This window comes from Centroberyx gerrardi, chromosome 14 (assembly GCF_048128805.1).
Source record: "Centroberyx gerrardi isolate f3 chromosome 14, fCenGer3.hap1.cur.20231027, whole genome shotgun sequence".
Lineage (NCBI taxonomy): Eukaryota > Metazoa > Chordata > Actinopteri > Beryciformes > Berycidae > Centroberyx > Centroberyx gerrardi.
In genome coordinates, this window is record NC_136010.1 from 31,729,904 (window position 1) to 31,754,737 (window position 24,834).

At 44.1% G+C, this 24,834-nt stretch overlaps 1 protein-coding gene across 1 annotated transcript in view; it reads left to right on the forward strand.

Moving 5' to 3' along the window:
• The window catches only part of scfd1 (sec1 family domain containing 1), a 51,519-nt gene that overhangs the window by 7,183 nt on the left and 19,502 nt on the right, over positions 1-24,834 (forward strand). The window contains exons 8-19 of the mRNA XM_071904115.2: positions 735-790; positions 1,111-1,196; positions 6,506-6,605; positions 7,379-7,518; positions 7,993-8,083; positions 8,344-8,417; positions 9,156-9,237; positions 9,463-9,559; positions 9,840-9,910; positions 20,720-20,799; positions 21,233-21,295; positions 24,690-24,765. Coding sequence (XP_071760216.1) covers positions 735-790; positions 1,111-1,196; positions 6,506-6,605; positions 7,379-7,518; positions 7,993-8,083; positions 8,344-8,417; positions 9,156-9,237; positions 9,463-9,559; positions 9,840-9,910; positions 20,720-20,799; positions 21,233-21,295; positions 24,690-24,765 — 1,016 coding nt within the window. The remainder of the gene's footprint in view (positions 1-734; positions 791-1,110; positions 1,197-6,505; positions 6,606-7,378; positions 7,519-7,992; positions 8,084-8,343; positions 8,418-9,155; positions 9,238-9,462; positions 9,560-9,839; positions 9,911-20,719; positions 20,800-21,232; positions 21,296-24,689; positions 24,766-24,834) is intronic.

A 24,834-nucleotide genomic window follows, 5' to 3' on the forward strand; every position in this document is an offset into this window, starting at 1 on the left:
TGTGTAAAACATTTATGTAAGTAAGTAAGTGTTAAATGAACCGACTGTTTCATTAAAAACATTAAAAACAGGTAGGGTGAAAATGTATATTCATTATTTTGGTTGGTAAAAATGATTCCTGGCAGGAATATGTTTTAGTTTAGAAGCAGAAAGTGAATTTCAGACAGTGATGAGAGTCTGGAGGTTTCTGTCTTTCTGATCCAAGTGAATTCTGATTCCAGTTCAGTTTGACAGAAGAGTTTTGTCTTACTGTGTCTGTCCACTAGATGGCAGCATTCACCTTCATTTCATGCCTCCAGGTTTTCAGAACTTTTAATCTGGATCAGAAGTCTACAGATTTTCTAATCTTCATTTTTGCAACTCGGGATCAGACTGATCTTGCTGATTTTGAGTCAGTATTTCAGAAAACTATCAGAATCATTCTGATCCAGATCAAGATCACAGAATCCAGATAGTCAGTCTTTAAACAGACCTGATCCTGCCAGCTGTTGGATAAAACTGTTACAACATGAAGGAACTAGATGGTCTATTGGATTTCAATCTGTTAGCCTGTACATCTCAGATGTACAGGCTGTTCTCTCACTAGTCACATCAGTTTCTTGGTTCCAGTTCAAGTTTTTCCTGATTTTGGCATCAAAACTCTAATCTTCGCCTTTAAGCTTCATATCTGTTCTCTGATCAGTTAATTTGTCGTTGAATTTATAAGGTGAGACTTTATTGAACTGTTGTTTCAGGAGCTGTGCCGATCATCCGCTGTCCAAGAGGAAACGCAGCAGAGATGGTGGCTGTGGTGAGCTGTCTGCCTGTCTGCCTGCCTGCCTGCCTGCCTGCCTGCCTGCCTGCCTGTCTGTCTGACTGTCTGTCTGTCTGTCTACCTGCCTGCCTGCCTGCCTGCCTGTCTGTCTGTCTGTCTGTCTGTCTGTCTGTCTGCCTGCCTGCCTGCCTGCCTGTCTGACTGTCTGCCTGTCTGTCTGTCTGACCCTAACAAACAACAGCAGAAGACACATGAAAATCAGCGAAATTGGAGTAAAGATGTTTAACCATGACAACTGAACTGTGTGTGTGTGTGTGTGTGTGTGTGTGTGTGTGTGTGTGTGTGTGTGTGTGCAGAAGCTGGATAAGAAGCTGCGTGAGAACCTGCGGGATGCCAGGAACAGCCTCTTCACTGGAGACAACATGGCCGCCGGACAGTTCAGGTAAACAGGAAGCTGTGGGACGACACTTCCCATGATCCCACGTTAATTCTCGGTTGTCCAAGATGGCGATCCAAGATGGCGAGACGCTGCAAGTCCTGTCTACGTCAGTTCGGTGTTTTTAGCCCGTTTGTCGATTAATCTACTTGCTTTATAGTAGATCATTGCGTAATTTGTTGAATTGGTTCAGTGAACTTAGTACCATTGAATTTAACCTGCTAACAAACAGGATTACATTCTGTATTTACAAGAATATATAAAGTGGTCCAGTGGCTTTACGCGCACCTCCTTCCTTGGATTCCTGGATTTACCTGTTTCACCTCTCTATCTGCCGGCCTGAAAAGCTCCATCCTGCCTGATTTTATTGTGCCAACCTCCGCTAACCATTTCAATTGTGTCAGCGAACCTGACACTTCCACCTCTCCCAGTCTGATCATCGGTGTTATCCGTGGATCCTCCGCGGTGGCCCGACGTTCCAGATTCTACACCGGTGCTTCTCCGCTGACTCACCGCCGCTCAGTGCCACAGATCTCCGCTGTTTCTGTGCGGCCTCCTTGCCTCACCGCTTCCAGCTCTACCTGCCCCGTTGATTACCCGCGGACTTCTACGCTGCACTTTGGATCTGAGGATTATCTGCTCAGCTCTTTGGAGTCGTTTTACACCGGTGTGCGACTGGCTTTTCCGACAACGCACCTATGCTGCGGGACTCTAGCGGGGTCACAGCCGAACTCCAACAGGGGGATTTTGAACACCAACCGGGGAATTTTTTTTTTCTGCTTGCAGCGCATCCCGGCGACCGTATCTGGAAAAGTGGAACTTTTACGCACGCTGATAAAAAGTACTCTTATCCCTAATGGGGTGTCATTATTTACTTTTTCCCTTAGTATACTATAATTTGTCTGTCGACTTCCAGTGAGCGTTTCAAGATGGTGGCATAAACCGAAAACTCTCCCGGTCAATTTTAGAAGAAACTCCACCAAAACACAAGTATTGCTCTTACAAGAAACTAAAATTACTAACCCTAACCAGAATGAGTGTGGTTAGAAGCAAGAAAATTTCGGGGAAAAACAAAGACCCCGACGAGAGAAAAGAAAAGACAACAACGAACGACGACAAAACCAGCGTGGGAAGGATGGAGGCTAGCGGCAAGGAGGGGGACTTTACTACCGCTAAAGCTATCCAAAACCTGCGCAGAGATATACAAAACCTGAAAACGGAACTCAAGCAGGAATTAACGAATTTCAAAAACGACTTTAGTAACGACATTAAACAGGAATTTAACAGTTTCAGGACAGAGATAAATCAAAAGTTACAAAGTGTCGTCGGGGATGTCCGCAACCACGGTACAAGGTTAACCGAAGTAGAACAACAGGTGGAAGAAACGGAGACAGCTAACACTGAGTTAAGGGACTGTTACGCCAATATTTCTTAAAAGAAATTGGGAAAAATGAGGCAATTACGGAACCTAATGAAATAATACAATTAACGGTACAGGCATACACTGGTAGTTCTAAATCAGTAGTTTCAAAACTTTACCAGGGAATTGCAAAGGGTAGGGGAACTACCACAAACTATATCAAGGAGAGATGGGAGAAAGAATTAAATGATAAAATAACCAGTCAACAATGGGAGAACATGTGTGAAACTATTTTTTCTACTTCTTGTTCTATGTATTGGCGTGAATTCTGTTGGAAGAACCTCGTTCGTTTTTTCATTACTCCTAAAATGAAAACATATCTACCATCGATAGATCATACATGTTGGAGAAATTGTGGGGATGATGGGGCAAATCACCACCACATCTTTTGGAGCTGCCCAAAGATACAACTATTTTGGGCAAGTATTTGGAGAATCATGCAGCATATTGTTGGGCGGCAGATCCCATTGACGTGCGTGTCACTTTATTTGGGTGATCTACCAGAAGGAATAACAGGAAGTGACAGATACCTCCTGAAAATATTGACTGTAGCAGCAAAAAAAGCAATCACTCGTAAATGGTTACAGGCCGATCCACCTACAGTAGATAATTGGCTTGAAATCATCAAAGAGATTCATGAGATGGAAAGACTGACTTTCCTACTGAGACTGAGAAATGACTTATACTGCGCAAGATGGACAAAATGGATAATATATTTGTTGGAATAAGGAACGCAGTTGGTGGCTTTTTCCCCCCTCATCCTCACTGTTTAAAATGTCACTTGCCTTCCTTCTGCTGTATGCTCTACCAATCAAGGAAACCTATATACAAATGATGTAGTGCTGTATAAAGACCCCCTGTTCATAATCCATAAAATATAATGTCTGTTGTCTGGATGTTGTGGATACCATGATGCCTGGCAATGATGTTGTTGTACTGTGATGATGTTTTTATTGTTTTTATTTTTTTTATTTTATTTTTTTTTCTCAAAAGACCTAATAAAATGTAAGTGTTAAAAAAAAAAAAAAATTGTCTGTCAAGACCATGTCGCATCCCGAACTGCCTCCCGTGCAGGTAATTCCACCTTCTCGGGGTGAAACTATGCCTCTGCCTTCTTTATGTAGGGATGTTATCTCATTTGCGCTAACTCTGCTACTAGGGCTGCCTGTCTGGACCATTTTGTACATTATTCCAATGCTTGCTTGCTTGTCACTGAAACAACTATGCCATGTGTTTCCAGTCAAGCCGATTATGAGCTCTCTCTCGCACGCACAACTATCTGAACGCAGCAACTACAGTCGCGGTTTTATTATATTACTGTTGCTGATTTCAGGTAATGTGCATTTAAATCCTGGCCCTGATGTTTTACATGATAATGATTATGTCTCCTTTGTTAACAATTCTCACATCTCTGATGCTAAAATGTTAACTTTTGATTGCTTCTGTAACCGCAAAAGTCTTGGTTTAATGCATTTAAATATCCAAAGCCTCCTCCCCAAACTTGATGAGCTGAAAGCATATCTGCATACAGCGAATCCTGATGTTTTAGTCATCTCTGAGTCCTGGCTTAAGAAATCTGTCACAACCTCTGTTGTATCCATCCCCGGCTATAATATTTTCCGGCATGATAGGCCCTCTAAGGGTGGGGGGGTTGCTATTTACTTCTCCTTCCAGCCAGTGCAGGAGAATGAGGTGCTTGGGGAGCTGCTCAAACTGGATCCTAATAAATCAGCTGGGCTGGATGCTCTAGACCCTTTCTTCTTGAAGTTAGCGGCTCATATTATCTCAGCTCCCATCACCTGTCTGTTCAACCTCTCCCTGCAGACCTATGAACTCCCCCAGGACTGGAAATCTGCTGCTGTCATCCCAGTCTTCAAGGGAGGCGACAAGTTAGACCCCAATTGTTACAGGCCCATATCCATTTTGCCTTGCCTCTCCAAAGTCTTTGAGAAATTGGTCAACAAACAGCTCACCCACCACCTGGAGTCCCACAGTATTCTCACCACCATGCAGTCTGGCTTTAGAACCGGCTATGGGTGTGTCTCTGCAACACTTAAAGTGTTAAACGACATCATATGTGCCATCGACAGTAAAGAGTACTGTGTGGCTGTATTTATTGACCTGGCAAAGGCTTTTGATTCTGTGGACCACTGTATCCTGCTTGACAGGCTCAAGGACATAGGATTCTCAGAGGAATGTCTGGAATGGTTCAACTGCTACTTCTCTGGTCGTGTACAATCTGTGAGAGCTGAGGGTTTCCTGTCTGACCCACTGTCCCTGTCCACGGGTGTCCCTCAGGGGTCCATTCTAGGTCCAACCCTATTCAAGAACTACATAAATAATGTTGCTCATGCTGCTGGCAGCTCTCACATCCATCTGTATGCTGACGACACCACTTTGTACACATCCAGCCCCTCCCTGAACACTGCCCTGACTTCCCTGCAGCACAGCTTCTACGGTATCCAATATGCCTTCTCCAACCTTCACCTTCTCCTAAATACTAAAAAAACAAAATGCATGGTCTTCAACTGGAACCTACCCCAAGTCGCCTGCCCCCTCAAAATCTCCGCCCTGGATGGGTCAGAACTTGAATTCGTCAACTCCTATAAATACCTGGGTACCTGGCTCGACAGTTCACTCTCCTTTCAAACTCACATCAACACGCTGCTCTCCAAAGTCAGAGCAAGAATTGGTTTCCTGTACCGTAATAAAGCATCTTTCACCCATTCTGCAAAGCACACCCTGGTTAAGATGACCATTCTCCCAATCCTGGATTATGGCGACTTAATCTACAGGATTGCCCCCAAAAACCTTCTCAATAAACTGGACGTTATCTACCATACTGCCATCCGCTTTGTCACCGGTGCCCCTTCCTACACTCATCACTGTAACCTGTATTCTCTAGTCCACTGGCCATCACTCCATACCAGGCGACAAATTTATAAAACTATCACTGGCAAAACCCCCCCATACCTCCGCTCACTACTCAGTATCTCCATTAGTAACCGCAATTTATGTTCTGGCAAATTCATTATTATGGTCATTCCTAAAGTCCGGACCTCTTTTGGCCGTCACTCATTCCAGTTTGCCGCTCCTAGTGACTGGAATGAGTTGCAAAAGATGCTAAAACTCCACACCTTCATCCCGTTACCCTCCTTTAATAACTCATTACAAGCGATAGTTTCTGATCACTGCACCTGCTTTTGAATTTGCCTCTTCTGGTCCATAGTACATAGATTTTTGTTGTTGTATATACTGTATATATAGTAATGTCTTAAATTTGACTAATGTTGTTATGTACTTGCTGTATTTATGTGTTAATTGTCTTGCACCGACTTGCCTTCTGTTTCTGCCTCTTGGCCAGGTCGTCATTGTAAATGAGAATTGATGCTCAATTGACTTATCTGGTTAAATAAAGGTTAAAAAAAAAAGGATGCAATTTGAAAAAGCTTCACCTCAGGAGACTCCATCAGTTACATCATGAAGACACAAGAAGCTGATTGGAATATTAACAGGTGTGTGTCTCCTCTCCTCCTCTCCTCTCTCCTCCTCTCCTCTCTCCTCCTCTCCTCCTCTCCTCTCCTCTCTCCTCTCTCCTCCTCTCCTCCTGTCCTCTCCTCCTCTCCTCTCGCCTCCTCCTCTCCTCCTGTCCTCTCCTCCTCTCCTCTCGCCTCCTCCCCTCCTCCTCTCCTCTCCTCCTTTCCTCTCCTCTCCTTTCCTCTCCTCTCCTCTCCTCTCCTCCCCCCTCCTCTCCTTTCCTCTCCTCTCCTTTCCTCTCCTCTCCTCCTCTCCTTTCCTCTCCTCTCTTCCTCTCCTCTCCTCTCCTTTCCTCTCCTCTCCTCTTCTCTCCTCTCCTCTCCTCTCCTCCTTTCTCCTCCTCTCCTCTCCTCTCTAGTTTCCAGCGGCCTCTGTTTGTTCTGGCAGATCGGAACCTGGACTTGGCCACGCCCCTCCACCACACCTGGACCTATCAGGCGCTGATCCACGACGTTCTGGTGAGCTGTCAATCATCTGTCTGTCTGTCTGTCAGACTGTCTGAGAGGGGAGGAGAGGAGAGAGGGGAGGAGAGAGGAAAGGAAAGGGCAGAGCTCTCTGTCTCTCTCTCTCCTCTCTCCTGTAAACATGTCAGAGTCTGAGCGGAGCCGCCTGCGGGTCTTTCCTGAATCTCCCCCTCTGTCCCTCTGTCCCCATGACAACCAGGATATTATGATCTGCTGTTGTTGTGAGTGTTGGGACGAGGATCTGCCTCCTGTCAGTCTGCGTCAGGACTCACTGACGTCTGATTAGTAGTGAAGTGTTGACTGGCAGACAGGCAGGTAGGCAGACAGACAGACAGACAGACAGGCAGACAGACAGGTAGACAGACAGACATACAGGCAGGTAGGTAGGCAGACAGGCAGGCAGGCAGACAGACAGACAGACTGGGCTTCATCTGCTGATCTGGGATCAGATCCACCTCAGCTCTCTGAGTCTGCCAGGCTCTGAACACACAGCAGAGAACAGAGCTGAACTGTATCAGGATACAGAAAGAGATCCGCACTCCAGTTTTAGTTTTAGGTTGAAGAAGTGTCTGAGGAAACAGAGAGGAGAAAAGAGAACAGATAGACAACAACCTGTCCTGATGAAACCTGATGATGTCATCAGGGACAACAAGCAGCCTATAGTAAGGAGGGCAAAGGTCACAGCACCCTGACAATACATGGAAGAAATATTCCTGCAATCCCAGAATATATATATGTGTGTGTGTGTGTGTGTGTGTGTGCACCAGGACTTCCACCTGAACAGGGTGGTGATGGAGGAGGGGCCGGGGGCGGAGCCATCTCCTGCCGGTGCCAGACCAAAGAAGAAGAGCAGGAAGACCTACGACCTCACCGCTGCCGACAAGTTCTGGCAGAAACACAAGGGCAGGTCAGTCCCTGCGGAGGGGGAGGGGCTAGATGAGGTGGGGGAGGGGCTAGAGGGGGAGGGGCTAGATGAGGTGTGGGAGGGGCTAGAGGGTGGAGGTGAGGGCGAAGTGATAGTGACTTGGAGGTGAAGTGGTAGTGACTTGGTGGTAGTGACTTGGAGGTGAAGTGGTAGTGACTTGGTGGTAGTGACTTGGTGGTGAAGTGGTGGTGACTTGGAGGTGAAGTGGAAGTGACTTGGTGGTGAAGTGGTGGTGACTTGGAGGTGAAGTGACTTGATGGTGAAGTGGTGGTGACTTGGTGGTGAAGTGGTGGTGACTTGGTGGTAGTGACTTGGTGGTGAAGTGGTGGTGACTTGGTGGTGAAGTGGTAGTGACTTGGTGGTGAAGTGGTTTTTATGTTAAATTTCCGAGATACAGTATGCAGCGTTGTGATTAGCTGTGTGTTGAGTGTCCAGCGTTGTGATTGGCTGTTGCAGTCCCTTCCCTGAGGTGGCGGAGTCGGTCCAGGAGGAGCTGGACACCTACAGAGCGCAGGAGGACGAGGTCAAACGGCTGAAGAGCATCATGGTGAGACACACACACGCACACACACACACACACACACACACACACACACACACACACACCTATCCAAACATATGTGAGGATTTTTCGACTTGGATTTTGACAGGATACAGACATTTTATCCATCAGAAATTACTCTTAACTGTTCTGCTTATCTTCCTCTGTCTGTCTGTCTGTCTCTCTGTCTGTCTGCCTGTCTGTCTGCCTGTCTGTCTGTCCTCCTGTCTGTCTGTCTGCCTGTCTGTCTGCCTGTCTGTCTGCAGGGTTTGGAGGGAGAGGATGAAGGCGCGATCAGCATGCTGTCGGACAACACGGCCAAACTCACCTCAGCTGTCAGGTACAAACTGAACTGAAATATTAAATATTAAATTTAATATTAAATTAAATCGCCTTCCATCGTCTTCATTGCTGGTAAATGTCTTAAATTCAGTTTTAGAAGTCTTAAAAATGTTTCTGGTTTGACGGATAAAACTTTATTGATCCTATGGGGAAACAGTGACAGGACCCAGCAAAGGAAAATAGAATACAAATAAGAATAGAGCAAAGGAAATATATCTAATATACGATAAGAGAGATTTTCTTTCTGAAGGTTTTGTTTTCTCCTGTCAGTTTGTCTGTTTGTCAGAAGGATTTCTCTAAAACTTTTGAGTGGATTTCCATGTAATTTGTCGGACAGACCGAACAGCTGATTAGGTTCTGATAGTGATCCAGATTTGGGGTTTCTGCCATTAAACAATTATCGCTTTTTAGCCCTAACTATGAAACTAACAGAGACAGACACTTGATTCCAAATCCTAAGGTGATGTTTGTCAAGAAATCAACTGAACTCAGATGTAAGTGATAGGAACGATGTGTTTGGGTGAAGCAGCTAGTTGGAGGTTCAGTTCTGCAGGAGGTTTCTCTCTGAGTGTCTTCTACTTTTTCTACTTATTCTATTTTTCCATCAGTGAACATGTTAGTCAGCTGGCCATTGTTACTTAAAGTTGTTTGTAGTTTAATGGCTGTTATTTTCAGTTAAAGTGAATAAATCCAGAAGCAGATTGATGTGGTTTTCACCCCCCCCCCCCCCCCCCAGCTCCCTGCCTGAGCTGCTGGAGAAGAAGAGGCTGATCGACCTCCACACCAACGTCGCTACTGCAGTTCTGGACCACATCAAGGTAAGAAAGGGTTACTGATGGGCCAGTAAGAAGCCGATGGGCCAGTAAGAGGCCGATGGGCCAGTAAGAAGCCGATGGGCTGGTAAGAGGCCGATGGGCCAGTAAGAAGCCGATGGGCTGGTAAGAGGCCGATGGGCCAGTAAGAGGCCGATGGGCCAGTGATCACAATAATTTGCTAAATAATCAGATTATCGTTTTAGTTTCGTTCTGTCGCTGTTTCCTCAGAGCCGCAAACTGGACGTTTACTTCGAGTACGAAGAGAAACTGATGAGCAAGTCGACTTTAGACAAATCTCTGCTGGATATCATCAGCGACCCTGACGGTACGAACACACACACACACACACACACACACACACACACACATACACAGTTATTGAAAGGCATTCTGGGAATATAACAGTTTTCCTTTAAAGTTGAATCTAGTCTCACACACACACACACACACACACAGTCTGTTCTTCTGAGGACATGTGGACTTCATAAGCTTGCAAAAACATCACACACACCCGCCACACACACACACACCACACACACACATTTTGACTAAAACCTTCAGTCAATCGGTGTGTAATTGTTTGTTTTTCTGTCTTCGTTCCCCAGCTGGAACCCCAGAAGACAAAATGCGACTGTTCCTCATCTATTACATCACCGCTCAGCAGGCTCCTTCAGAGGTAGGAGTGTGTGTGTGTGTGTGTGTGTGTGCAGTGAGTGTTAACAGGTTTGCTGTGTGTTTATGGCTACACAGGGAATCGAACACACAACCTGTGTGTTGTATGCATTATGCTATCATTAACCAAACAATATGGACTAGAATAAGTTATGAGTTAATAAAGCGTGTGTGTGTGTGTGTGTGTGTGTGTGTGTGTGTGTATAGTATCTATCTTAGTATATATAGTGTCTATCTTAGTATATATATAGTATCTATCTTAGTATATATAGTGTCTAAGTATATATAGTATCTATCTTAGTATAGTCTATCTTAGTATATATAGTGTCTATATAGGGTCTATCTTAGTATATATAGTATATAATATCTATCTTAATATATATAGTATCTATCTTAGTATATAGTATATAATATCTATCTCAGTATATATAGTATAAAGTATATAGTATCTATCTTAGTATATATAGTATAAAGTATCTATAGCTTCAGTGTTTTTTCACTATATGCACAAATGTTAAGAAAAGTTGAGCTGAAACAAACTACAGCCAGACATCTTGTTTCGTACACTGTAATTATCTGCTTTTTGTTTGTCACTTTGAAAAATCTATAGATTTGTTTTTTAATTGAACATCATAACCAATGTGGATTTAGCTTGTTGTTCAGACTTGAACGTCCATCTGGTTCCACTCCATCATTCAGCTTCCTCGTTTGCCGTTTTCTGTGTGGGGGGGTTGATTTTCCCCGAACCGATCACTAGAGACCGATGTATCTGAACCGATCACTAGTGACCGACGTATCTGAACCGATCACTAGTGACCGACGTATCTGAACCGATCACTAGTGACCGACGTATCGGCCGCTCTGATGTCACTTCAGTCACATGATGCTGCAGCCAGTCAGCCTCATGGTTAGCAGACATTTACCAACTGACCCAAGAATGTCGTCCATTTGGACAGAAATATCGTCTTTGCAAAGACAATCTGTTGGTTAAGGAGGCGATTTCAACAAATCCATTCTGTGAAAACGGCAATGAAAAACCGTCGCACGAACGCCTCAAACTTTAGTCCCGCCCACAAAGGCTCTGATTGGCTCGATTGTTTCTCTGAGTGAGAACAAGCCACTGACGAGGGAAACATCAGACTCTCTGAATCGCTCACAAAATGTTTAGGGTGGAGGGACGAGACTCAGGAGTCTGAACCAGGATAATGTTGTGGCTTGACATTCGTAAATAAAATACGCCCCAGAGTCTCTTGTGATTGGTTCATTCACTCTACGTGAAAGCGCATTCCGTCAGACCGTCGTACCTTTTTGCCGCTCGACCCGGGAATCTGACGGCTTTTGTTCACACTAGAGTTGCAAAGGGATTCTGATTCCATTACCGGATCAACTTTTCCAGAATATCAACTCCGGCTCCCGTTCACACACGACTCCGACACGGGAAACTTCTGGGTGAAGCTGCATAAGCTGACAGTTCCCATTTAACTTCTGATCAAGACTTTGGTTTAAATTTGTCTTAAGTCCGTCTTCTTCCTTGTATCTTGTCCAGACTAATATTGATTCTCACCGTTTCCACCAGAGACTGCAGTTGTTTTCTCACTGGTAAAAACGCTTCAGAAAGTTTCCTCAACAAGATGTTCTGTTGCTGTGGAGATTCCCTCGACCACACATGGAAAGGAAATCTCTTACTTAATTCAGACTGAGCAAAGTCTGTGTTAGCATGACACTTCACCAGCAATTTTTGAAGTGCAGAAAAATAAATTTAGTAGAAAAAGCCATGCACCTATCACAATCCATATCACAGTCTTAATATTGAGGAAAAGGGTTGCAGAACATTTTGTTTTTGTTGTCAGTATTGAGCAGCCCCAACAAAACCTGCTATAATAATAACTAACCATCACTAATAATAACCACAGGTCAGTCTGCATTCTCCAAAAAGCTTCTCCTTGCTGCCAACATCCAAATGAGTTCCATGTCAGTGTGTTTTCATTTCACATCAACAGAACAGTTAATTCAGCAGCAGCTGCGGTGGGACTCTGTTCGGACTGAAAACTGGCCAAAATCTCAGTTTCCAAATGTTGCGTGATCCATGTTTTTCTGGACAGACACTCTCTAAGAGCTTGTTCTTGGCACTGTCATCACATTTTGATCCATGGCAAAGTCAGAAGTGCGTCATGGTAAATGAGCGGTGAGCTAACACAGCCTACCAGGCAGCATGACTCACCAAGCCGCTCCTGCCCCAGCTTAACCAAAACCATCGTCCTCTGGCTCTGATCTGGCGGCTACATTAGCTCAGCGGTGGCTAAGTCCCTGCATTGAATAATTTGTCACCAAAACTTCAAACCCGCTTATAGACGACATTTCTATCGGACTCAGGCTGAGATATCTTCAGATATCTTCCTATACCCAACAGATATTCATGTTAATGTTTCAACAGTAAAATAAACTGAAAACAATATTCCACTTAGTTTCAACATGGAGGTTACTTGGCACTTGACTGCCATGAACACCAGAATATAATCTACTCACCAAGATCAGATGCAGCTGGACGAGTTTGTAGCGTTCACATGTTTATTTCCCATTCATTTGAATGAGCCACAAAAATAACCTGAAACCTGACATGGAACAGGTTGGTGAACAGATTCAACAACAGATCCTGCTTTAAGACAACAAAGCATCCTGGGTCCTTCCTCATTTTACATTTCTATTCTCGGTTTACACTAAAATTAGTATTTAAGTTAGTATTTAAAAGTAAAAGTAGATCCGGTCTCCCAAACGGGAACTATCTCTCCTAAATGGTATCCCTCCGCTGTGTTCTCTTCTATCAATAAACCGTTGACCCACAGTCAGTTGATCTGTTGTTGGATCTGTTCACCAACCTGTTCGATGTTTTCAGGCTTTTTTCTAATGAATGGGAAGCAAAAGTCTGAATTGAAGTCTGATTCCATCCAGTCTATTCTGGTTTTCATGGCGGTCAAGAGCCGAATAACCCCCATGTTGAAACTAAGTGGAATATTGTTTTAAAGTCCTAGATCACCAACATTACAAGCAGCCAGTATTGAGGAGGTCAAAGGTCAGAGCCAAAGTGCCGTAACAATATTCCTGTACAAGAAAAGAAATAAGAATCAGTGCCAAGGAGAGTAGAAGGTATTTTTCTGGGTATTGAGTATTTTCTGAGTTGAAGATGGAGAGCAGAGAGGCTTCAGTTAATTTGTGGCTGCAGCACTGCCAGTTCTGTCAGAGGAGAACTGACTCTGGAGGATCTGGAACTTTCTTCAGTCCTCCAGCGGTTCGCTGTTTACTTCCTGGAACGCAACACTGTCGCTGAGTAAAACTAGAGATCTGACAACAGACGGATTTAAAACCACAGCTGCACAATGCGGCTTTTGTCCTGTGGAGTGAAGGATGGAACAGCTTTCCTCCGGCCGCTAACAGACCCAGAACACTGTCACCTTAAAGGTCAAAGGTCAGGAAGTGGTTTGACAGAGTGCCGGAGTAAACTGCAGTGTATTGATCTTCTATTGTTTCCCATTTGTTGGGCAGATATGATGAGGATTGATTCATTTTATTGATTTTATTTTTGGGTAGAGATAGAGAGTACAAAGTACTGTTCCTGCAACAAACTATTCATTGACTATTCATTTCATTGATTTGTTTTGAGTAATCGATTAATCATTTAGTCTATAAAATGTCAAAATAATAACAAATGTCCATCACAGTTCTCAGAGCCTGAACTGATTCTTCAGATTTCTTCCTAATATTAAACCCAAAGAATTTATTTTATAATGAGATGAAATGGAGAAAAGCAGCAAATCTTGTCATTTGTGAAGCTGCAAACAGCAAAATATTTTTACTTGATAAAAATTATAAAAATAAATGAATCAATTGAGTCGTTTGGCCCTAGTGCCAACTCAGAGAATAACACATGGAAGTGATGTCACTTGTTTCCACTGTGAGTCGCAGTGCAAACATAAAGCGCATAAAAAACATTAAAACAGCAATTCTTACTATTTCCCTCAAACTGTGAGTCAGACATAAAGAGAAGCTCTCTAGAGGCTACATTGTCATGTTTTAAAATATAGTCTGAGCTCTACTTATTCCTAGTAATTTTGTATGTAAACATATTTCAATTTTTTTTAATTTTTTTTTACCTTATCTTGTTTCACGTGTACAAAAGTGTCCTTTTTATGTCCATGTTTTATGATCTTAATGTTATTGATGTAAAATTCTGCGGCTTTTTCAGTATACCCTACTGCAAGCATGAATTAATAAAGTCAAAGTCAAAGAACGATAAAAATAACCATTCCTGGTGTAGCTGCATGCTGTTTACTTCACTCCAGCAATAATAACCCTGAACACGTCTTTTAAAAACTCATCTGGACTGTGATTCTTTCATAAGAAGATACCAGAGTAGAAAACTGAGCTGTGTTTGAGTTGAGCTTAAAGAATCAGTTCATAGATTTTGTTCCTCTATATAATGAGTCTCTTCATCCCTGCAGTTGTTGGACCCACAGACAGTATTGGCTCCAGAGTCAACTGTCGGTTGTTTGCCTCTTGCTGCCAACAGTAGTCGCGTTTCCATCAAGCCATTTAAAGATTTATTTTTTTGGCATTTTCATGCTTTATTTGACAGGGAGATAGTTAGAGAGAGACAGGAAGGTATGGGAGAGAGAGAGGGGAGGACATGCAGCAAAGGACCGCAGGCCGGATTCGAACCCGGGTCGCTGCGGGAAGGACTGAGCCTTATGGTACGCGCTCTACTCGGTGAGCCACCGGGGCGCCCCCGTCAAGCCATTTAATGTGAGAAATGAAGTTTTGAATGGGAATAAGCTGAATGGAAACACCAACTTTCTCAAAAACTATCAACAACTAACAACTATCTGTGGATAAAAAGGTTATTCGAAAAACGGCATTGAAAATGTATTTTGCGTATTAATAATAATAATAATAATTGATTACATTTATATAGCGCTTTTCTAAGTACTCAAAGCGCTTCACATATCGGGGGGGGGGGGGGGGGGGGGGGGGGCTCAACTCATCCACCACCCACCTGGGTGATGCACGGCAGCCAGTTTGTGCCAGAACGCTCACCACACATCAGCTATCTCAGTGGAGAGTAGAGGACTGAAAGAGCCAATTAGGTAATGAGGGATGATTAGGTGGCCATGAAGGAAGGAAGGTCTGATTGGGAATTTTTGGCAGGGCACCGGGGTTACACCCCTACTCTTGCGATGAGTGCCGATGGGATCATTATTGACCACAGAGTCAGGACCTCGGTTTAACGTCTCATCCGAAGGACGGTGCTCACTCACAGGACAGAGTCCCTGTCTCTGCCCTGGGGCATTGGGGATATTACTCATGAGACCAGAGGGAAGAGCACCTCCTACTGGTCCTCCAACACCACTTCATTAATAATGCAGTCTGCCGCTGCGTTCCTCTGGAGGAACCGGCGGCCCGACCGGCCCAAAGACCGGCCCAAAGACCGGCCCAAAGACCGGCCCAAAGACCGGCCCAAAGACCGGCCCGATGATCCTGCAGCAGATCAGATGTTCTGGATCCTGAAGTGTTTCACCCAGAGGCTCTCAGTCTGTAAAATGCCTTCACACAGAGACTCCCAGAACTGTTTTGTGCGTCTCTTTTCCCAGATATGGTGACCATCGTTGAATGGCATTTCTCATATAATATTGGCCATAAGTTTATGTAATAAATTATTGTTTTAACTTTTACTTTGTCTTCCTTTTTGCGACAGCCCACACGAGCCGGGTTGTAACATATGGGGGCTCGTCCAGGATACCCCGACTCGTGTGGGCCGTAACAAAAAGGGAGACAAAGTAAAAGTTAAAACAATAATTTATTACATAAACTAGGGGAAAATAACTAAACAGAACAAAAGAGGTGTGGATAGGTGAGGAGGGAGACAGACTGATGGAAGGACTGCACCGGGCCCAGGTCTCTGTCAGTCTCCATGACGACCCGCCCACCAGGCTCCTGCAGGACAAGCATGCACAGCACCAGCAAGCAGAGCAGGAGGGTCGTCACAAGGAGTAGAGGAGTGGAGGAGTAGAAGTGGAGAGGAGGAGTAGAGGAGAGGTGGAGGTGGTGTTGGTTCTGGGATGGCAGAACTTGCTGTTGACATGTCTGCAGAAGTTGTTTGATGAGTTGAAGGTGTCATCTTCAGAACATCTGTGCTGGATTCAGACTGGATTCAAACTGGATTCAGATGACAGACCCACTTTCTCTCTCTCCTCTTCCTAGCCAGGTTCGTACATCGACACTCATCCTGCAGCAGCGAGGGAGTGACATCACAGACTGCTGATCAGTAAATAGTGCGAATGGTTTCGACAGATGTTTTCATGTCAACTGCGCCCTCATGTCCTAAAACCACATTACACTCATCAATAGCCGCGTTCTGGACCGGCTTTATGAAAAGCATCTTCTTGGCTGCGCCGTGATAATTTCATTACAAGTCGATGATAGAACAAAGATGACCCGGCCCAAGTGCCAAGTTCCTTTTGGGAAACAGAAACCTGGTCAAACTCGCTGTAACAGGAACACAGCTGGATCGGGGTTCAGCTTGGCAGAAAGATCCTCATCCTTTATGAAACGACAGGGACGGCGACTGCTGCTCCAGTTTTAATGCGATGTACAGTTTTATTCAGCATCTGACCAACCAACAGGTTTCTGCACCTGATCCTTTCATTTACCGTTTTTACAACACTCAGTTTTTATGCGAGAAGGAAATTCCCTCTCAGTTTTTCAGAACTCCTGTAACACGGTCGATGTTTTGATCACAGTGAAGAACAGAAACGTTTCAAATCCTGAAAAGTTTCTTTATGTCCCTCAAATTTCTGCTGGGATCCCAAAACCTTCAGTCAGCTCGTCGCTCTCTAGCAGCAGCAGCTGGTTGTTGCTGCGTAGATATTTCTGTGTAATTGTTTACTGGAATTGTTTTTTAACATTATTCGTAGAATATAAGCATGTTGGCAATATTGAAATATTTGTTCCAAAACAGTGTGGACCAAAACGCGAGTTTTGAAAGCCAGAAATCTGAGCAGCTGTAACCAAATAATAGTTGAGTCATTGGTGTTGATCAACAACCCTGCAGATGTATTATGGTCTGTTTGTGATACGGGGCAGAAACCTGACAACAACTTTACTGAAAGATCATTTCTGACACAGTACCAAAGTACCAAAACATGAAAATACAAAGACAAAGAAATCTTGGTGTGGATTATCTTCTGTCAGTGGCATCGGCATCTGGACAGAGAGCTGAAGTTGGTCTTTTCAAAGTCTGATGCCTGATGATTTACACCGAGCCACTTCAGTGTCTGGAGCAGATCTGACAGCCATCTGATCTGCTCAGACGCAGAAAAGCCCAGTGTAAATGCAACCAAGACGTACTGGAGACGGTTTAGTGTCCGACTGCTGAAACCACCTTCGGAGGTGGCTTGAGATGCATTGGATCCTCAAGTCTGCCAAGTGTAAATGCATCGGTCTTGTTGAGCCGCATACGTAACCATCAACTCCTCCCAAACGGACAAACGTCTTTCAACAACGCCCGTAATGAATCCTGATGCTGTGAATGCTTTTCATTCCAGTCTCTGTGTGACAAAATGACAAAGATGGATAAGAGAAATTTCCCTGGTGGCCTCAGTTCAGGGTCACCAACGAAATAAAGTTTGAGAGCAACATGTCACAGCAGCAACTAACGCCCCAGCGCCAAGAGCCGGACTGTTAAAACTAAAACAAACAATATATATGAAGATAAAAAGGTTGACCAAGAAGCTCACTGCGGTGCAGAGCTGCTGTAGGACGGCTGTGCGCCACAAAACCACAACGCATCATTAATTTATAACCTCATGACATGAAGTCCAACTGCTGAACATCTTGAATTTGTCACAGTTATTTGGAACAAATTGGGGCTAAAAGACTGTAATGCACTTCAGACTAATTCACACCATATGAGCCTGTAATGTAATGTTGATGCTTTTTGGACAAACGAGGCAACACAGACTCTATTTAGTTTCAGACGTTCTTCTGACACTATTATTATCAGAGGGATTTCTAATTTGCTGTCGAGTCGGCCTGGAAATGAACTGAGTGTAAAGGCCATTTTTACTTTATTTCACTACTTTGCCATCGAAGCCGCCGTTCCCCACTGTCTCCAACATGTCGCAGCATGGCTCAGTTTCACATTCTCACTAAAGTGTTTTTTTATAATCTGTGTGAAGTAGCGGCTGCCGTCTGACTTGAAGAAAACACAGAAATGCAAACAAAAACAGAGTTTCTGTGGCGCCGGCCGTCTGCAGACATCACAGGAGAGCAGGAGAGATGCAGTCAGATTTCTACCTGGCTGACGAGACGCTGATGAGGCCCGGAGTGAAGAGAATGTGGATCGATCAGATCTGGATCCTATCTGGATAAGAGACGCATGGAATGACAAGTGGAACTGGGGCCTGAGTGTTGTTATAGAGAGCTGAAGTTGGTCTTTTTAAAACCAAAGTATCCCGACAGAACTAAAGCTTGTCTGTTCTGTCAGTGTGATCGTTTTAACACGCTGCTGTTTCAGACACCATCATGTCAGTGTCTTGTCAGTGTCTTGTCAGTATCATGTCTGTCTTGTCAGTGTCATGTCAGTGTTTTGTCAGTCTAACAGTCTGTCACTAAGCAGCCATCCAGCTGAACTCTGTCCTCTGCTGATGATGGACGGTGAGTTCAGGCCGCCAGGAAATGAGCTGCACTCCTCCTTTCATCTTTTCATCTGCGCTCACCAGAAAGACGCCCCCACCCCCCCAAATCCTCTCTCTCTCTTCTTCTGTCATCTCTGGTCATCTTTCTTCTTCTATGACCAACACTTGGCCTCTTGTCTGTGTGTCTTTCAGTTTCTTTCAGGCTCTTCTTCCAGTGCTTCCTTTCATCTCTCTCTCTCTCTCTCTCTCCCTCTCTGTCCCTCACCTCTCTCTCACCCTTCTCTCCCTCCTCCTCTTCCTCCTCTTCTATCTTGACCATAGAGAGCAGATCCTCCAGGGAGTTGCTACAGTTTCTGACTGATGTGGCGGAAATTGCGTAACGCCTTGGCTCCCGCTGAGCTGCCAGTCAGAAGTGTGTTGAGGAGGAAGCAGTGGTTCTCAACGTGGCGTCTGGGGACCACCAGGGGTCCTTGAGGGGATTCCAGGCGGTCCCCAACAAATTGATTAATTGTTAAACATCACACTATTTAATTTACAAGTTAACACAATTAGTGAAAGTAGAATGACTGTTCTGATCATAGTTTCTCTGATAGAAGGTAAAACATGACAGAAGGTTGATTGTTGGTTGTGAAACCGTCCAACCTGCCCACCATGCTGATGATGGTCTCACTCTGCGGAGGGCAGAGTGTTGTTGTCATGACAACGCTGAACCATAGAGGCCAGCACTGGACCAGAAACTACACAGAGATTCTTTAATCTTTTGCAAAAAACAGCAAAATATAGCTTATGACACAAAATACAATACGGCCAACATTCGAACACGGAGCTGACGGGTTAAACCTAACAAACCAAACCCTAACCCTTACCTGCCCTAACCCACCTGTTGGCTTCTTCGATGGTACTTCACCGTTGTCGTTGTATTTCAACACACGTCGTGTGTTCAGGTGAAATGTTTCTCTGCTTCATGTTGCTCCGCCTTCTGTCTTCTTTGTGTTTCATCAGTTACTTTGTTCCTTTGTGTTTAAATGATTTCACTAAAAACTCCACTGATGCAGTTCAAGACGAGACCACACATTGTTCAATTTGATCATTGAATTGATAATCTTGATTGACCAAATTCTTAGCTATTGCTATGGCAATTAATCGATCATCGATTAATCATTTACAGCCCAGTGGCAGCTAATGTAACACCGGTACATTTACATGTCAGTCATTTAGAATGAGCAGCCATGGAATAATGTTGAATTCCTCCATCAACAACGTTAATATAATAATATGGAGGTCAAGGGTCAGAGGTCACAGCACACCGACATTAGAGGGCTTTCAGGTGACGTATTGCACCCTCTGGCGGCCATGTTGGAGGTCCTCAGCTCTTTGAACAGCTGGTTGTGCACAGCATTACACACTCTGAAATATGAACCGACCGGTCTGTGTAACGTTGACCTCTGACCCCTGCTGTCTGTCTGTTATTGTATGAACTGCAGGTGACTGACAGCTCCTGGAACAGAACAGGAGACAGAGGCGAAGTAGAAGAGCAGATCAGCCAAGAATTAACACCAACAGTTTATGAAGACTTTCATTCCAAAATGCTACTTATCTATTTTGGAAAGATTTAGTTAATCTGTCAAAAGAGATTATTCTGTTCTCAAAACCTGAACTGACTTGTAAACACAGACACTCAGATGAGTCCTGACTCACATTGTGCTTTACATTCAGCAACAATCTTTCAGATGGTGGAGATTTCATTTTGGGAAGTTAAGTCTTCCTTTCTTCATTTCTTCCTTGTGCTTTTGTTCCTTGAAAGAATATGCCAGCTGTTTGGAAAACAAGCTCTTTGATCATCCAAACGTTTTGCAGATAATCTAAATTATCTCACATTTAAGATTTCTGTTCTAAAAGGCTAAACATCCATATCCATTTTTTCAAACAGAAAATCTCATCAAAAAGCAACTTTTGTGTTTTTGAAGCTAGACTCTCACATCAGCTGTGTGTCTAAAACGCTGCATGATTTGTCTTTGTGTGCGTGTGTGCGTGTGTGCGTGTGTGCGTGCATGCGTGCGTGCGTGTGTGCGTGCGTGTGTGTGTGTGTGTGTGTGCATGTGCGTGTGTGTGTGTGTGTGTTGCAGACTGACTTGGAGCAGTATAAGAAGGCTCTGCTGGACGCAGGCTGTGACCTTTCACCTCTCAACTACATCAAACAGTGGAAGTAAGTCATTCAGTCTGTCTGCTCTTTAAAGTCATCAAATTAATTAAAGTCACAGTGAAAGTTTTCATATAAAACCACAACATCAGCTGTAAGATAGTTTTGGTTTCACTTGACTTCCCAGCAGCCTCATTCCAGTCTGTTAACCTGCATATTGACCCATGGAAAAGCTTTGTACGTATACAATAACACTGTGTTTTAAGTTTTATTTGTCATATTTCCTGTAGCATCATTCAGCACCAGCAGCTTTCCTGTGTATTCTGAGTGGAAAGAGCAGATTAAAGTGTCACCTCTGTCTTCGGTTGAAGGAATTTAGGAAAACAAAGAGTCTGATCCAGTTTCTTGGGTGATGAAGATGATGCAGTCGGGTGTAATTCATTCAAAACTGAGCAAAACAACCATGTTGAGTCATCTGGTTTCTTGTCGTCTTTTCCAGGGCGTTTACCAAGATGGCCGCCACCCCGGCCAACTACGGCAACAGTGGAGTCAAACCCATGGGGTAAGTTCACATTAATGCTGTTTTTGTAGTGTTTTTGTAGCATTTATGTTTTTTTAAACCGTCTTCAAAGTGCTTTAACAATCAAATAAAAACAAGCACCATGCTCATAAAATACACTAAAAACAAGAAGGAACCACAAAATAATATTATGGTAAAACTAATAGTATAAAAGATATCACATGAAGCGAAGGCTATAAAACTGAGTTATAAGAAGTGATTTAAACAGTTGAACCTGCTGTATGTCTGCTGCTGACTGAATAGAAAACCACCTGACAGCGTTGTGTTTATTGGAAGCGTTTCTACTGGGATTCAGCAGCTGTGGATGCCATGGAAACACAGCGTCTTCCCTCAGACTGTAAAACAACTGCTGAACTATCGCTGACAGACAGACTGGATCTGGAAACTAAATGAGAAATACTCTCTTCTCTCTCAACAGTTGCTGCTCAGCTGATCTTGAGCAAGGCAGCTTCCCTGGAGGAATAAAAAGAAATGGGACTAAACAGCATAGAGAGATAATGAGAAACTAAATAATCTGGATAACAGAATGATGGCTATACTTGAGGAATTAATTTCCAAACATTACGTTTCAATTTAGGAAAAAAAAACAAGTTCATCATTCAGTATCTTTAAAAACTACAGGATCCAGTCTGTAAAAGTGAAACTTAAGTCAACCAAGGATTTTAGTTCTTTACTGTTCTTTTAAAAAGTTCCATCATTTGGTTTAATGTTCTGTTATTTTTCACTTTTTTCCAAATGGAGGTGATGTCATTTTGGAACCAAACTCTTAATTTCTTCAGAACTCAGGTGGTTCATTCATTATCATTTAAATCACTTCTTCAAACTCACTTTCAGAGACTTGCCTTCACCACTTGACCACTTTTTAATATTGTTTTTCCTTCTGTTTTTATTTTTAGCCACTTTTCTTTTGAATTTGTTCCCCATTTTCATCTTTTTAAGTCTATAAATAGTTATTATTTGATAATAGTAGCAGCAGCAGCAGTAGGATTAGTAGCAGTAGGATTAGTAGTAGCAGCAGTAGCACTAGGATTAGTAGCAGTAGGATTAGTAGCAGCAGTAGTAGTAGTAGCAGTAGGATGAGTAGCAGTAGTAGTAGCAGTAGCAGTAGCAGCAGTAGTAGCAGTAGCAGTATGATTAGTAGCAGTAGGAGTAGCAGTATTAGCAGTAGTATTAGCAGCAGTAGTAGCAGCAGTAGGATTAGTAGCAGCAGTAGTAGTAGCAGCAGTAGTAGTAGTAGCAGTATGATTAGTAGCAGTAGGAGTAGCAGTATTAGCAGTAGTATTAGCAGCAGTAGTAGCAGTAGCAGTAGTAGTAGCAGTAGGATTAGTAGCAGCAGTAGTAGCAGCAGTAGGATTAGTAGCAGCAGTAGTAGCAGCAGCAGTAGTAGCAGTAGGATTAGTAGCAGTAGGAGTAGCAGCAGTAGCAGTAGGATTAGTAGCAGCAGTAGTAGCAGCAGTAGGATTAGTAGCAGCAGTAGTAGCAGCAGCAGTAGCAGCAGCAGTAGTAGCAGCAGTAGGATTAGTAGCAGCAGTAGTAGCAGCAGCAGTAGTAGCAGCAGTAGTAGCAGCAGTAGGATTAGTAGCAGCAGTAGTAGCAGCAGCAGTAGTAGCAGTAGTAGGAGTAGCAGTAGGATTAGTAGCAGTAGGAGTAGCAGCAGTAGCAGTAGGATTAGTAGCAGCAGTAGTAGCAGCAGTAGGATTAGTAGCAGCAGTAGTAGCAGCAGCAGTAGTAGCAGTAGTAGGAGTAGCAGTAGGATTAGTAGCAGTAGGAGTAGCAGCAGTAGCAGTAGTAGCAGCAGTAGCAGTAGTAGCAGTAGTAGTAGCAGCAGTAGTAGCAGCAGTAGGATTAGTAGCAGTAGCAGTAGCACTAGGATTAGTAGCAGTAGGATTAGTAGCAGCAGTAGTAGTAGTAGCAGTAGTAGTAGTAGCAGTAGGATGAGTAGCAGTAGTAGTAGCAGTAGCAGTAGCAGCAGTAGTAGCAGTAGCAGTATGATTAGTAGCAGTAGGAGTAGCAGTATTAGCAGTAGTATTAGCAGCAGTAGTAGCAGCAGTAGGATTAGTAGCAGTAGTAGTAGTAGCAGTATGATTAGTAGGAGTAGCAGTATTAGCAGTAGTATTAGCAGCAGTAGTAGCAGTAGCAGTAGTAGTAGCAGTAGGATTAGTAGCAGCAGTAGTAGCAGCAGTAGGATTAGTAGCAGCAGTAGGATTAGTAGCAGCAGTAGTAGCAGCAGCAGTAGTAGCAGTAGGATTAGTAGCAGTAGGAGTAGCAGCAGTAGCAGTAGGATTAGTAGCAGCAGTAGTAGCAGCAGTAGGATTAGTAGCAGCAGTAGTAGCAGCAGCAGTAGCAGCAGCAGTAGTAGCAGCAGTAGGATTAGTAGCAGCAGTAGTAGCAGCAGCAGTAGTAGCAGCAGTAGTAGCAGCAGTAGGATTAGTAGCAGCAGTAGTAGCAGCAGCAGTAGTAGCAGTAGTAGGAGTAGCAGTAGGATTAGTAGCAGTAGGAGTAGCAGCAGTAGCAGTAGGATTAGTAGCAGCAGTAGTAGCAGCAGTAGGATTAGTAGCAGCAGTAGTAGCAGCAGCAGTAGTAGCAGTAGTAGGAGTAGCAGTAGGATTAGTAGCAGTAGGAGTAGCAGCAGTAGCAGTAGTAGCAGCAGTAGCAGTAGTAGCAGTAGTAGTAGCAGCAGTAGTAGCAGCAGTAGGATTAGTAGCAGTAGCAGTAGCAGCAGCAGCAGTATTAGCAGTAGTAGCAGCAGTAGTAGCAGCAGTAGGATTAGTAGCAGCAGTAGTAGTAGCAGCAGCAGTAGTAGCAGTAGTAGTAGTAGCAGTAGGATTAGTAGGAGTAGCAGTAGTAGCAGCAGTAGTAGCAGCAGTAGGATTAGTAGCAGCAGTAGTAGTAGCAGCAGCAGTAGTAGCAGTAGTAGTAGTAGCAGTAGGATTAGTAGGAGTAGCAGTAGTAGCAGCAGTAGTAGCAGCAGTAGGATTAGTAGCAGCAGTAGTAGTATTTTTATTCATTTGTTAAAGAGCTGTGAGCAGAGTGTTTGTTCAGACTACCATCCTCACCCTGTTCTCCTCCTCTCTACCTTACTCTCTTTACATCACCATCTCCTCTTCCTCTCTCCCTGCCTAATCTCTCTCCCTCTTTTTCTCCTCCCTTTGTTTTCTCCCTCTCTCTCCCTCTTTCCGTGTCTCCCTCCCTCCCTCCTTCCCTCTCACCCTCCCTCCCTCCCTCCCTCCCTCCTTCCCTCTCACCCTCCCTCCCTCCCTCCCTCCTTCCCTCTCACCCTCCCTCCCTCCCTCTCTCCTTCCCTCCCTCTCTCCTTCCCTCCCTCTCTCCTTCCCTCTTTTCCTCCCTTCCTCCCTCTCTCCCTCCTCTCCTCCAGTCTGTTTTCCAGAGTGATGAACACCGGCTCCCAGTTTGTCATGGAGGGAGTGAAGAACCTGGTGCTCAAACAACATGTGAGTGACCAAACTGCTAGGAATACAACAGAACAGCCTACAGGCAGACAGACTGTTGGTGTGATGACT